The sequence below is a fragment of the Pan paniscus genome, chromosome 5 (assembly GCF_029289425.2).
Source record: "Pan paniscus chromosome 5, NHGRI_mPanPan1-v2.0_pri, whole genome shotgun sequence".
In the NCBI taxonomy this organism is placed as follows: Eukaryota; Metazoa; Chordata; class Mammalia; order Primates; family Hominidae; genus Pan; species Pan paniscus.
Genome location: NC_073254.2, coordinates 183,622,046 through 183,638,360, shown reverse-complemented (window position 1 = coordinate 183,638,360; position 16,315 = coordinate 183,622,046). Strand labels below are relative to the sequence as shown.

The 16,315-nt window shown below is 35.9% G+C and overlaps 1 protein-coding gene across 5 annotated transcripts in view; it reads right to left on the bottom strand.

The window, feature by feature from the left end:
• The window catches only part of QKI (QKI, KH domain containing RNA binding), a 159,008-nt gene that overhangs the window by 117,726 nt on the left and 24,967 nt on the right, over positions 1-16,315 (bottom strand). For all 5 annotated transcript variants that reach the window (XM_034963217.4, XM_034963218.4, XM_034963214.4 and 2 more), the window contains exon 2: positions 642-784. In XM_034963217.4, coding sequence (XP_034819108.1) covers positions 642-784 — 143 coding nt within the window. The remainder of the gene's footprint in view (positions 1-641; positions 785-16,315) is intronic.

Sequence of the window (16,315 nt, the reverse complement as noted above, 5' to 3'; positions counted from 1 at the left end):
CAAAAGAGGGTCAATGTGACTACAGTGTGGTAAAGAAGAGGGAAAATCATTTAAGATGAGGCCAGAGAAATAGAATGGACCGTATCATATAGGGCTTTGTAACAAAAAGCAAAGAATCTGGATTTATTTAGAAATTAACAGATACAGGACAAGGAGGCTATTCACAACAAGATGCTTATAGAGAATAGTTCAACAATGGACTAAGATGGGGGAAAATCAGATTACAATCAGTGGTTTCAATAAAAATTTTAGAGCTGAAAGGAAACTTAGTCCAACACCTTCATTTTACAGAAAGAATGCTGTGGCCCAAGCTGTGGCTTCTTGAAGGTCAGATTAAAGATGAGCAATGTTGTGCTTGGTGCTCTGTGACAGGCCATAGTGCTTTCCACAATTCCTCATCCAGTTTTGAAACCCAAGAGTCTATATACCATGTGCATTTCCAAAGTGACACAGCAGCAATCAAATGCAAACATATTTAGAGAGAAATTTTTTAAATTATCATGCCAAATTATTCACACTTCAGTTGATGACTGCATTTTTTTAAAGTGGCTAATAATGCTTAAGTATTTACCACCAAATATATCTCTTCCCAACATACGTGAAGCAGAACAAAATTGAATAAAACAACAAAATATACTTACATCTGGGTATTCTTTTACAGGCACATAAAGTTTCTCTTGTAACTGAACAATAGGTCCCACAGCATCAGGCAATTCTGCACTCCTTTTCTCTGTACTGCCATTTAATGTGTCATTGTACATGTCTTTCCGTACTCTGCTAATTTCTGTTAAAAGTAAAAATTTTAAATGTGTTAGACAAAAAAAATATTCTTGCTAGTCCAGAGGAAAAAAGAGAGGGCAGGGGAGGGTTTCATTGATAAAGCGTTAAAACTCAAATAAGGAGCTCCTGGCCTATTCTATCATTCTCTGGATTAAGTCCATGTTTAAACAAGACTATAGCCTTAATTAATTTCTACCACAAACCAATTTTTATACGAATCAAATAACATATCTTATTAAATTAACTTCAAAGCCCGAGCTCCTTCCTAACCGGTATAATATGGACTTGTTAGTTCATCTAATTTTTCCAAGTCTAAATGAGGCCAGTCATTCCAAATGATAGCTTCAGTAAACAACTATAAGAATGCCTGTCAGACAAAACTAATACCAAAGCCTCTTTTGTACTTCAGAACTAATTTGTCCGAAGGATATTTAAACGGGACCACTTCCATTATTTTTAGATATCTTTGGAATATCCAAACAGAGATGTTCAAAAGACAACAGACTGCAAGTTCAGCAGAAGTCTGAGTTTCATATACAAATTTAATGGTTAAAGCTATCAGAAGAGATGTCTTAGAACAAGTAATGGGAGAAAGAAGGACGGAATCCACTTGAGAAAAAGGAAGGGGTAAGGAAAAGAAGATCCAAACCAAGAAGAAATGGAGGTAGGCAGGAGAACTAGAGAAGAGAGGTGTTATAGAAGCTAAGAAATGACAGATTCAAGGACAGGGTGACCAACAGTATCGAATACTACAAAAGAATGTAAGATAAACAGCAAAAGATGGTACCTTGGATTTGACCACTAAGCCACTGGTGATCAGAGAAGTTTCAAGGGAAAGAGGGTAACAGATCAAACTACACTGGGTTAATGATTGAAATATTAAATATAAAAAAGGAAGTAGCGATACCTAAAATCAATGACCTGTTTTTAAAGACCTGTATTACTGTTCTTGGATATACATAGACATTTTTTTTAAAAGTAGGAGAATTCTATTTTAATGAGCTGAGTCCCATAAAGAAAATGGATCTTTTCAAAAATTATTAAGCTTCTAGTATGCACCAGAAGACAGGCTCCTGTCCATTGGAACATACTGCGCAATAAGGGTTGCCATTATTAAGGTTAGCCAGATGCAGATGTAATGTCTCTCTATCCTACAGACTGTGTCCTCCTTGGGAGAAAGGCTTGCATCCATTAGTATTTAAAAATAAAATGTATTTTTTAAATGTATTTTGTATGCTTTCCAAACATGGGGAAGTTCAATCTATTGATAGTTCCTTAGGAACTATCAAATATGAAGGCACTCTTTAATTTTTCTAACTAGTTATTTAAATCAGTTTCGGTTAAATAAAATCCAACACAGCAAAAAGGCAGGATCAAAGGTACTCTTGCTCAGTTATAAAATCTTAATCAATTAAAAAAGGCACTGTAATACATTTTCTGCTTCAGTGATACCAATATTCATATTACAAATTTTATCTCTTAAATAACAATTTGCTTGTCAAAGCTTACGAAATGCTTTTCTCTGAATAGCAAATAAAATCAACAAAAATCTAGAGATTACCTTGGATTTGACTACATGATAAGGGCAGAATTTTATTATTTCCTAAGGTTCTTTTTATACTTCTAGCTTCATAATTAAATCTTTCCTAATAATGTCCAGTATCAAATTGGTGTTTATCTTAAATTAGCATATGACAGCAATTCTCAAATCAAGTTTTCAACAACCAAGTAACAATTTAAACTCATTTACATCATTTACATAATTACAGCAAGTAATTAACCAAGGGGCATTAGAAAAATTTAATCTAATTAAAATCACACATACATCCTTTAGCCAGGTCTCTGGACTAAAAAAGCACTTTCCATATAATTATTATTTAAATATCTTCTTCGGAAACTACCTATTCTTACTGCAGTTAGCACCACACTAATATCAAAGCCTGAGAATAACAGCATGAAAGAAAACTATAGATAAAATTTGCTTAAAAATATAGATGCAAACATCTGAAATAAATAGAAAAAGAAAAATGCACTAAGACATAGTAGAATTTATACCCTGAGTGCAAGAATAGTTCAATATTGAAAAATCTACTATTATAAGTAACCATAGTAATATAATAAATCTAGGGAAGAAAAAATACTGATTTTCCAGGTAAACAAATTTATCAAACTTAGAAAAAAAAAACAAAAGAATCTATTGCAAGTTATCAGAAAATTCAGATAAAATGACTAGATTAAAAAATTAAATAAACGTGCCGGGCGCAGTGGCTCATGCCTGTAATCCCAGCACTTTGGGAGGCCAAGGTAGGCAGACCACTTGAGGTCAGGAGTTCAAGAGCAGCCTAGCCAACATAGTGAAACCCCGTCTCTACTAAAAATACAAAAATTAGCTGGGCATGGTGGCAGACGCCTGTAATCCCAGCTACTCAGGAGGCTGAGGCAGGAGAATCGCTTGTACTCAGGAGGTGGAGATTTCAGTGAGCCGAGATGGTGCCATTGCACTCCAGCCCGGGCAACAAGAGCAAAAAACTGTCTAAAAAAATAAATAAATAAAAAGAAAATGTATAAAACCAACAGTCCTCATATATAAGCATCTATCTGGTTAGATGATACAAGCCATTTACCACTTAAGTTGTATTTTTATAAATACCTATCTGATTCCTTGATTAATAACACAAAATTCCATGAGATTCTGTTACCCAGTGTGTCCGCAGGTCCTTGAACAGTGCCTGGAACACAGCTGGCCCTCAATAAATACTTGGTGGGGGTAAACAAAGGCAAGAAAGAGCTAGGTTTCTGGAGCATTAAAGTTAAACAAGTCACGGTTCCAGCTCTCAAAGAACTTATTCTAATAAGGAAGACAGATAAGAAGTCTTTCTACCACGATTTTTTTCAGTCTCTAAGATATATCACTCAATTTCATAACAGAACACAAATTAATGTATAAGACAGTAATGATGGGAATGAAAAGGTAACTAAGACATAGTTCCAGTCCTCGAGGACTTAAAAATCTTATTCGCTGTTGAGTTTGGCCAACTATGTACTACCTTTATAAACAGGGAAAAAAAGTAGAAAATCATCAGCATTCTGGTGTTATTCAGAACACTCGAGTCAGAGCAAGTTCTGATTCCAGTTCTAACAGTAACTGTGATTTTAGACAAGTCTCTTTCTTACAACCTCTCTGTGTCTGTGCTTCATATACTTACTCAATGAATGAACTGAATCCACTGGTTTCCAATCTTACTATGCAAGAGCCCCATTTATTCTTTTTCTCCATAATCCTGTTTTTAAAAGTTTTGTCTTTAAAACTTTCCATTTGTAAGTCGTGGCAATCAGAGCTTCTGGGAATGTTATCCTAGCAGGAGGATACAATTACAGCCAAACTACTATGGAAACATGCAACGAGTAGGGGTTTGGGAAATGCTTTAGTCCTTTTGTAAGTAATAGCTTCACAGGTGTTCTCATGAAACATAGGAATGCTTCATAACTAATATGCTGTACACACTATTTTGCTGTATCAAACATTACAACACTCAAATGCCCCACCACCAACTGCAATACCTTCAACAACCCGCAGCAGTTGTTCAGAGAACTGAAGTTCAGAACCATTTGCTTAATCACGCATAGTACAAAAACTCTCCCAACATGAACCCCAGGCATGTATTTTCTATCTAAATATCCCCAGTATCAAGAGAAATTTTTAGACATCTCTAAAGATCTTAAATATTATAAATTTGTTTTAATAAACCAAAATCTCCTCTCCTAAAATTTCTACCATTGGCCACAACTCAGCAGCCCCATAAACACTGGAAAAATTCTGAAATATCTAAGTGTCCTCTTCCCTAAACCAATGACATGGTTTTATACCCTCCCACTTGTTTAGATGCACTCTGATCTGTCTAGGTCCCTTTTAATATGCAAAACCCTATACTGTACACAACATTCCATAATGATCAATGGGTAAGCCAACTGAAGCTATCAAATTCTAGTCCCAAACTCTGCCCCGTCCATAATCACTGTTTAAGAAGTGATGATGTTTAAGAATATCTTTACTTCCTTGGCAAACACAGCACACTGCTGACATTTTGCTAATGGTGTTAAGACAAGTCTCTACCATTCCATAATTCCACAACTGTTTGTTTAGACACCAACAGAAGATTTCAATTTTTTTCCTGGTTATTTTCTGCTACACATATCCCTTCAGCAGACTGATATTAATCTATCAGCTGATATTCTTTAAGGATGAATAGTCTCCGAGTCAAGAATCCAACCGCAATTTTATAGAGCACAGATTTCTTTGGCCCAGATCCCAAAATACAGGCACATCTTTATCTACTACTTGATGAAATCCCAAGCTACAATGGGACCAGAACCTCCTTCTGGAGCCACCAATTTAAATAGGAAATAATCTGCTTAGGAATCTACAGGTTATGCCATCAAATTTAGCATATACATTTTTCAGCTTTGGGGAGTATTTGCCTTTACAGCATTTAGGCTCCTCCCATTTCCTACAATTTTTTGAATTTACTTTTTTTTTTTCAAATTTCACTACGCTGAAAACTATTTTTTGTTTAGGCCTGAAAACCTGTTACTACTTACTGCCTCGTCACATTTCTCTGCTTTAATTATCTTGATTTTTTTTCTTTTCCAAACTAAGGCTCAACTGTCAGTTAATTCTGCTCCGATGTCACTGCACAGTTCTGTTTTATGTGACCTTTATTCCTTTTTCTTTCCCCTTAATTCACCCAACTATGGATTTCACTAAAAGGTTTTAAAGTAATTCTTAGGTTTCATGTTTCAACAGCCTCAGCTCATGTTTGTCTTTGGCTTTTCCATTACCACTACTCTTTTACTGTATCCAAATTATTGTACGTGCACTCTGCTACTTTTGTACATATCCTTTTAATATCTGAATTACTGGGCCGGGTGTGGTGGATCACGCCTGTAATCCCAACAATTTGGGAGGCCGAGGTGGGCAGATCACTTGAAGTCAGGAGTTCAAGACCAGCCTGGCCAACATGGCAAAACCCCATCTCTACTAAAAATACAAAAATTAGCCAGGTGTGGCGGGCACCTGTCATCCCAGCTACTCGGGAGGCTGAGGCAGGAGAATTGCTTAAACTCGGGAGACAGAGGCTGCAGTAAGCTGAGATCGTGCCACTGCACTACAGTCTGGGTGACAGGGTGAGACTCCATCTCAAAAAAGAAATACATATATATGTGTGTGTATATATATGTTATACATATATGTTATACACACATATGTTAAATCCAATTACATATATATGAATTATTGGATTTAACTAACAGATCAATCACTGGAAAACTAGAACACTGGAATTAAGAACAGGAAAAACTGTTAAGAGAACAAAAAAATATGGGGTGAGAAATCTAAATTACAGCATTGAGCAGTCATTTAATAAAATATATAAATACATAGCTAAGGCTGTGTATAAAATCAATACTGCAATGTTGGAAAGCCAAAGAATCAAATACAGCTCTATATTACTTTCTGGTTTAGAAATTTTTCAGCAAATTTAAACTAAGACAATCAAAATTAGGAAATGAAACACGAAACTATTTACTAACTCAATCATAAGCAACAAAATATTAATGAAAAGTAAAATTCAAAGCCAAAATGCACCAAAGAATTACTTTCAAGATTTGTAAAAAAACAAAACAGTTTTAAAACACTGAAGAAAAACTCACATAAAATGCATCTTATACTTAGTGTTGTGGTAGCTGATTCAATTGCTCAACTTGCAATGCTGATGTTATAGACATATATATTTTTTCACTGGGTATCTATCTGCTGTTTCTTTGTACATTTGAATCCATCAACAAAATCTGCCTTATCATTGTATTAGAGCAGGAGCTAATAAAGGAATGAAAAGGTCACTGTGTCATTTGACCATAACTGTGCTTTTTAACATTTTCCATTAACTTATGGAAAATCTTAGTTGTCAGTAAAACGACAAGTATATATAAATACATACATAATTTGATATACATAAAATACATTTTATGAGGTAAGTTAAAATGACTGCTTTCATCTGAAGCTTAAATAGGCTCCAGTATTTCCACACTGTCTGCAATCCCTACCTCTTGCTAGACATTAAAGTAGCTCACTAACACAAACAGCAAAGTAAGATTTAGTTATTTTAGGTCTTAATAACAAATTACTCGTTTTTATTTAGATAATACTCATTAAATCTTAAAACAATAATATTAGTAATCTATTTAAAACTGAAGAACTGTCACTTCATAAAGAGGTGGCTGGTGTGTAACCTTATGAATTTAGGGTTAACAACAATCTCTTCTGTAAAAAGAAATAAACTTTAATTAAGGCTTGACTAAATACAGAGAAAGTTTTAAAGTTATTTTTGAGCTGAGAACAACCCATGGAATTTAACTTCACTGTGCTCTTTTTAAGAGGCCAAGTTCACAAGGCACAGAGAGCAACTAGATTAAAAAGCAAGTTACTAGAGTATGTATTATTTATTTACTTATTTATTTTTGAGATGGAGTTTCACTCTTTTCACCAAGGCTGGAGTGCAATGGCACAATCTTAGCTCACTGCAACCTCCGCCTCCTGGGTTCAAGCAATTCTCCTGCCTCGGCCTCCCTGAGTAGCTGGGATTACAGGTGCCCGCCACCATGGTCAGCTAATTTATTATTTTTTTTTTTTTTAGTAGACACGGGGTTTCACCATGTCGGCCAGGCTGGTCTCGAACTCCTGACCTTAGGTGATCCACCCGCCTTGGCCTCACAAAGTGCTGGGATTACAGGCGTGAGCCGCTGCGCCTAGCCTAGAGTACAGACTATTAAGTGAAATATGTTTGCTTACTCTAACAACCAAATAAATCTGATTTAATTTCAAAGCAACTGCTTTCAAACTGGCATGAAAAAAAAAACAAACCCAAGCTATCAGTAATTCCCTAGATGGAACCTTATTCCAAGGGTTAAATTGTACTCTGTACTTCACAATCCTAAGTCCAAAAACAAAAACTACAAAATTAAATTAATCATAACTCCTCTTTGTACTACCAAAACTAACAATTGTCCACAATTGGCGATAAATTTCACATGCAAAAATACAAAACAGCAAAAATCTTGTAACAATGTTAATTCGATTTCCCTGATTGTTCTCAGCAGCAGTTCTGTATTACAGAAGTACCTAACAGTAAGTTGCACACACGTTCCTGGGGTTATAGAAAAGAACCTCTACTGTATGATCAAATTTATATTTAAGTATACATTTTTTTGGTAGACACAACAAAGTCAAAAAAGATACAACTATTAACAGTAATCATCTCTGGGAGATGAATTTACGAGGACTATTTAGCTTTCATGTTATTATATAAATTTTTCTTACAATAATCACCTATTAGGAGAGTAGAAAGTAGAAAGCTTACATCAAAACACTGCAAGCATGGGACTGCCTATATAAAAACAGTAGCATAATAAAGATGTTATAATTCATTGCCTCCCAACTCTAAAAATAAAGCGATCTAGTTATTTTTTACATGACTCAACTGGTCTTCACCAGAATCTGAAAGAGGATATATTACAATACCCTTTTTACTGTCCCCTCAAAATAAAAAGAAAAAACAACTAATGCTCAGTGATTAAAGAATTAACAAATATCGTTATGTCCTCAATCACACATAGAGGGAAGCTACAAAAGTTAGCTCATAAAGGCAGAGTAGAATTATAGATACCAGAGGCTGGGAAGGACGGATGAGTAGGAGAAGAGATGAAGAGAAGTATGTTAATAGGTACAAACATATAATTAGATAAAGGTATGAATTCTACTGTTCAACAGCAGATTAGAGTGACTACAGTTAACTAACACATTGTATATTTCAAAGTAGCTAGAAGAGAGAACTTGAATTATCCCCAACATACAGAAATAATAAATACTCAATGTGATGGAGACCTCAAATACTCTGACTTAATCATTACACATTCTATGTATGTAGCAAAAAAAAAAAAAAAAAATCACGTGCACCTCATAAATATGTAAAATATGTATCAATAAAAATAAAGAAAAGGTAAATCAAAAAAATAAAAGAAACTGGACCAAGTCACAGCTAGTCTAACCAGCTTTACTTAAGAGTTTCATAGAGGATTTCCTGGCATAAGAAACTCTTAAAATTCATTTTAAGAAACGGTAATTAGAGAATGGAAATAAAACGGAATAAGCCACCTTTTGATGTATTGCTGGCTGTACTATAATAAGTGTAGACCAGTATGTTCACTGTTTTAATAGTGTGTGAAAGAAAGTCTTTTTAGCCCTTTTCTTTCACTCCATTTTAACAGAACACAGTTCTGTGGATGAACTCCAGGTCTAGGTTCCTAAAGTGACATCCTGAATGAATAAACGGATACTGCCAGTAGACACAGAAAGTAAAATAGGTCACTGAAAAGAACAGAACAGAGCGGGGGACTTGGTGGGGAGGGCCTTCATTCACTTTTGAAAAACCAGTTACTTAATTGGATAGGCAGCCTTTCTCATTTAAACTGACTTTTGTTTCAACTTACCAAAAAAGAGTTTACTTTTAAACCTGTTTAGTTTTACACGTTAATATTTAACTATTATTTATTTAATAGAAAATGTGGTCTTCCGGTCATGTCGTTTCTTAGGATACTCAGGGGAAGCCAGTCCCCATCTATATATAATAGTCACTGTACTGAAATGTAAATTTAAATCTAATGGCGAACTAGTTAAGTAACATTTTAATGAATATCCGAAGAAGATGCAACAGCAAGCTGGTTTGATATCATCAGAATCCAGGTAAAAAGAAATACCTGAGAATCCAGCAATTATTATTAACAACTCTTTTCCCAATCCTTTAATATTTCTGAAAGAATAAAAATAAACTCTTAGCAATGGAAACGGGTACCCAAGATAACAGGGATAGAAGAAAATGTACTCTTACGAGTCTCTGAATTTTGAATTATCTCAATGTATTAACTTTTCAGAAACTTTTCTTAAAAGTTTTTACTTATATAGTGATAGTAATGAATTACAACCCATAAGAAAAGATTGATATAAATAACTGAATAAATAAATACAAGGGGGAAAGGGGACAGCTCTTCCTTAAAGAATTTTAATTAGTAACAATCAATGCAAACAAAAATCATTCAATGAATGCTAAATTAGTTAGCAAAAATATGAAAGGATAGCTGTACGGTTTCAGAGTATCTCCCCTGTAAGGCATTTATTAATTACTAAGGAAAAAAGGACAAACTACAGTGGAGAAATCTGACAGACATCGCCTTAACCAACTAATCAAAGTTAATATTACCAGTATTAAGACATATACCCCACAACGGCCGGGCTCGGTGGCTCACGCCTGTAATCCCAGCACTTTGGGAGGCCGAGGTGGACGGACGAGGAGGTCAGGAGATCGAGACCATCCTGGCTAACACAGTGAAATCCCTTCTCTACTAAAAATACAAAAAATTAGCTGGGCGTGGTGGCGGGCGCCTGTAGTCCCAGCTACTCAGGAGGCTGAGGTAGGAGAATGGCATGAACCCGGGAGGCGGAGCCTGGAGTGAGCCGAGATGGTGCCCCTGCACTCCAGCCTGGGAAACGGAGCAAGACTCCAACTGAAAAAAAAAAAAAAAAAAAAAAAAAAAGACATATACTCCACAGCATGATCCACTGAGATTGGCACAACAGCGCTTGTGTGTGATTGTTTTGCCAAAAATGGTCCTCATTATAATCATGAGAACACATCAAACAAACGCAAATTCAAGAACATTTTAATAAAATAACTAGCATTCTTCAAAAGTGTCAAGGTCATGAAAGAATGTGAAATGGCCACAGATTGGAGGAAACGAAACAGACATCACTACTAAATACAATGTGGAATCCTGGACCAGAAAAACCAACAGAGTAGGAAAACAGGTAAAATTTAAGTAAGATTTGCAGATTAGTGATAGCATTGTATCAATACTCATTTCCTGCTTCCCATAACTATACTATGATTATATGAGTTAACATCCACATTATTTTTTTCCACTGTTATGTAAATCTAAATTTATTTCAAAATAAAGAACTACAATTTAAAAAGTGAGCCTGGGCAACATGGCAAACCCCATCTCCACAAAAATTAGCCAGGTGTGGTGGTGCGCCTGTAGTCCCAGCTACTCAAGACTGAGGTGGAAAGATCGCTTGAGCCCAGGAAGTAGAGGCTGCAGTGGTCCATGATCACTCCGCTGCACTCGCCTGGGTGACAGAGCAGGACCCTGTCTCAAAAATAATAATAATAATAATTAAAAAGTGTTTGCTTTGGACTTTGGGGTTATTTATTCTAATGAGGGAAGGGGGGAAACAACTGTTACAAAGTATGAAAGCTGTGAAAAAAGATAAAGAAAACTGAGGGAAAAAAAATCACTCAAAATAGTATCTTCTACAGTTTAAATAATGTTGTTAAAATTTTAATTATACATATTTGCTTTCTTCAAATAAGCAATCATTACTAATCATCCAAAATATATGTTAAATATAAGTGCTTAATATATTCGTTACTCTTCTCCAAAACAAATATCCACAGATAAAAGATCTAATGTTAACCTCAACTACAGATGACTTTCCCTGCAAAAGCTTTGTAAATTTTATCTATACATTTTAATTAGATTTTCTTTAATATACTGCTTTAAAAGAAAACACACACACTTTGAACTTTCCTTAAAGAAGGTGGAGAAAGATTACAATCCAAAACAATGACCTTTCTATAAAAAGTCTATCTTCCTAATACATGTGGTAAGGCAAAAAGCACTGGCCTTGAGTTTACACAACCTGGATTTTACTCCTGTTTCGCCAGCATGATTTAGCTGAGCTGTGTGCCTTCGAACTGAACCTTCTGGGTCTCATTTTCTTCATCTGCGAAATGAGCACATTAGACCACATCACATTTATGGCTTCCATCTGCCCTAAAATGCATCTCTTTGTCTTCTTACAGAGAATTCCATTGTGTGCTCCTTCTGTACTGACCCCCCACAGGCAAGGGCTGTATATACTCAATGACTGGTTGAGAACTCCAGGCCAGACTATCCTACTCCTGCCAGAACTATATATTCTAAAATGTCTTAAACTACTACTGGCCACCAGAATTTACTTTAAATTACATCCTCGTAAAACACCAAATCCTCATGTAATTAGATTCCTCTACACTTGCTCTTGAAGAAGTGGGGAAAGGTCTGTACCTATGTATTTCGCCCTCTTGAAGCTCCAAATCCCTTAGGGCTTTAAAAGGAATTTGGTAAATCAGAGTGAAAATGAAACCGATGCCCCAAAAATTCTGAAGGAGTTACGTCTGTGTAGGAGGTAGGGGTAAATTGCTTTTTCCTAGGTAATAATTTATTTGATTTTTAATTAACCTTTTCGATTGTATTCAAAATTTCACCTAAGTACAATACAGAAAGAACCTAAGGTTTATAATCATGTAGCACAGGTTTACCTCAGTATCACCTTAATACCATAAACAAAGCAAATACATGTCTGTCACTTCATGACATTTTTAGGAAAGAAAATACACGTCAAAAGACATTCACAGGTGTTGCAAGAGAATTCTCTCATATTATGAAAAAGCCAAGAGGAGCTGTTGTTGTTGTTGTTGTTGTTGTTGTTGTTGTTATTGTTTTGAGACGGAGTCTCGCCCAGGCTGGAATGTAGTGGCGCAATCTTGGCTCACTGCAACCTCTGCCTCCCGGATTCAAGCCATTATCTGCCTCAGTCTCCCAAGTAGCTGGGAATACAGGCACCCGCCACCACACCAACTAATTTTTGTATTTTTAGCAGAGACAGCGTTTCACCATCTTGGCCAGGCTGGTTTTGAACTCCTGACCTCGTAATCCACCCGCCTTGGCCTCCCAAAGTGCTGGGATTACAGGCGTGAGCCACCGTACCCGGTGAAGAGTTTTTTAAAGGCTTAAGAAACAATCTACTATACACAATATTCCAAAAGGAACTACAACAAGCACTGACATTGAATTCGAAAAATAAAATTCAGCATAAATATCTTGGTCTGTAACAAGACCAACATATTACACAGTGCCTTCAAATGTCAAAGTAATTGGTATTGAAAACATTATTTTAATATGGTAAGCAATATGATCTCCTTTAATTAAACCACAGTTGGTTTACTTCACAAAGATTCAGAAAATCTAAGTCATGTCATGCTACTGGCAAATCTACATTTATTACTTTTTTACTGCCTCTTCAAGTGTACATTCTATCATATAATAACATTCTTGGAAAGCAAACTTAATCAGTTTTTCAATGCAGAATACAGCACTCTGTGTTGAGATTGTAAAAGTATAACCGATTAGAAGCTAAATACTATATTTAAAAAATATATATTACTAATACAATCCAACAAAAACCCTGGTAATGGACATTCCAGACCAACCCTCCACAATGAAATCCTATCACCAACTCCCTTCTCAACCTATCTGATACATTCAAGACTAAACTCCTAAGCCTTCCCCAAAATTTGTTCCTCCTGATCTCGGGCAATGACACAATGTCAAGTCCATTCTCACACTTCATATTCCATCCACTAGCAAATACTGTGTACTCAACTTTCAGACTATATCCCCAATTTCACTTCACCACCACAAGCCCTAACATTACAGCTCTAACCACAATCATTTCCTACCTAATCTTAACCTAACCGGTCTACCTGCTTCCACCACTACCTTGGTCAGTCTATTCTTTATTCTTTGGAGTTAGCCTGCTGAAATCCAAGTGAGATGTCACTCCTCTGTTCAAACTTTTTGGTTTCAGGACTCCACTCTCTAAAAATTAATTGGAGGAGCCCAAAGAGATCCCTGTTCATGAAAGTTATGTCTAATAAAACTTACCACACTAGAAATTAAAACTAAAAATGTTTAAATTATTTTTTTCATTTTAAAATACTAGTAAACTTATTACATATTAACCAAAAATGCACATTTTACAGAAAATAACCTATTTTCCAACTAAACAAATTACTGAAAAGGTCAGTTTTATACTTTTGCAATCTTTTAAATGTCTGTTTTAATAAAGACAGCTAGATTCTCTCTTCTCTTGAATTCAATCTGTTGCAATATCACATAGCACGCAGCCTCTGGAAAACTCCACTGTACATTCGTATGTAAATGGTGGTGAAAATGGCAAATAACATCTTATTATCACAAAGATAGTCTGATTTCACAGATTCCCTAAAAGGATGCCCAGAACCACTGCTCTAATGATTTCCCATCTCAGTTGGTATAAAAGCCCAGGTCCTTACAAAGATAAACAATAGCCTACGGCATCCACACAGGCTCCCCTTGCCCTCACCTTTTTTGCCCTTCTGATCAAATGTCCTTAACCAACCTAACCTCCGTCCCTGGCTACAGTCCACACAAGGAATTGCTAGCCCTGCCCTCAAGGTTTTGCACTAACTCTTTCCCTGCCTTGGAAAGCTTTTCCCCAGAGAGCAGTATGGCTTACACTAACACCTCCTTCAGATTTCTGCTCCAGTTTTTCAAGGAGTCCAACCTTGATCTTCCTATTTTTAAACAGCAACTTGCCTCAATCCATAGGAACACTCCAGATCCCCTTTACCCTTCAATTTTATTTCTATAATTCATATTTCCTAATACATTACTGTACTTGTTTATTGATTATTGCCTGTTGACATTAGAATGTTAGCTGAGAGGGCAGATAGCTTTGTTTTTGCCTTTTGCTATATTTGTAACATCTACATCCTTGGAGAAAAAACACCTTTTGAACAAATATTAGGACTATTAGCACAAAAACACGCAAAGCTACAAAAACACTTCTTGTAACTTCACTCAAGCATCAATATGGCATCTGCTTGACAATTCTAGCTAGCTTACTCCTCTTCCCTTTAAAGTAATATAAATGCACAGTGCTCTTCTGCAAATGGCTTGGTCTCTTTATTCTAGACTTGAGAAGTTTAGAACACTTTGCTAATAACATATGTTCATTACATCAATGCTAAATTCTTCCAGTGTATCTTACATCAGATGAGAAAATAAAATATACAGGCATCTAAATATGTGCTTAGTCTTGGCTTTAAGAAAAAAACCGAGCCAATAAGGAAAAGGCTGCTCCTGCCAGGATTGCACGAAAGGACTGCAATCATCCACTCCTACTGAGCTTTATCATAAACCCTATATTCATAGCCTGCACAGTCCTAATTAACCCTGTACTCAAAGTATATTTAGTAAAAATATATTCAGAACATAATAAAATAAAAGCTTTTTAATTTCCTAAAAGTAAAAACTTTACAAAATTGAACTGACCTGAATAAAGTATAACCTGTTTTAAAAAAAAAAAACTGTCTTACCAATGATACAATATAATGATTTTTTTCGTATATGCATTCAACAACTATGTATTTTACACCTACTGTGTAGCAGGCACTGGCCAAGGCCCTAGGAATATAGTCATGTGCAAATACAGACATGGTCCCAGTTCTATAACAAACTAAATGAACAAAAACTATAGTTGAGGCAGAGTAGCAAAATAAGACCTCTTAAAAGAAACCTCTAAACATACTTCATAACACAAAGAATAATTTTACCTTTTATTGAGTTTCTACATCTCATCATATAACTTAAACTAAGGAAGTTATGCCAATATTAAAAGCATTATGTTGGATTCTACAGTCATTCAGTCTATATGGCTAGGAGATACAAATCCAGAATTCAGAGTAATGAAGTCTAATGTCTTTCTACATAAAAAGCCTCCCCAAGAACTCTGTGGTGGAAGTCAGCATTTTATTCCATTATTATCAGGTAGATTCCCTTACAGGTAAGTAATATTTTCACCTTCATTTCATAGTTAGGAAAGAGAGATTTGGGGATTAAGTACTTTCACCAAAGACCACATAAAGATGAAAATCTAGCTGACTCCAAAAGCTGTATTCTTTTACTCATACCATTTGGCCTCTCCAGCACTACTGCTCCATCCCCAAAGTTAAATTTGGTTGCTGCTAGAGTGAGTGATCATGATAGTGGGAAAAGCAGTGATGACAGATGGTAAGAGCTAGATAGAGAAGAAGGAAAAGATGGGGCAGTGAGTAGAAATTAGAACTATGAATAAAGTAAAGAACAAAAAAGTAGAGACATATACAATGAGGGGGGAAAGGAAATGGTATATTCAAATTAAAAGTGGAATGAAAATCAGACGAGACATTCTCATTTAAGCTTTTCACCATCCATATTTACTCATCCATGAGGACTTCTAAGATTATTCTAGGCCAGGCACAGTAGCTCACGTCTGTAATTCCAGCACTTTGGGAGGCCAAGGCAGGCAGATCACTTGAGATCAGGAGTTCGAGATCAGCCTGGTCAACATGGCAAAACTCCATCTTTACTAAAAATACACAAATTAGCTGGGCGTGGTGGCACACACTTGTAATACCTGCTACTCGGGAGCCTGAGACATGAGAATTGCTCACACCCTGGAGATGGAGGTTGCAGTGAGCCAAGCCACTGTACTCCAGCCTGGGCAACAGAGTGAGACTCT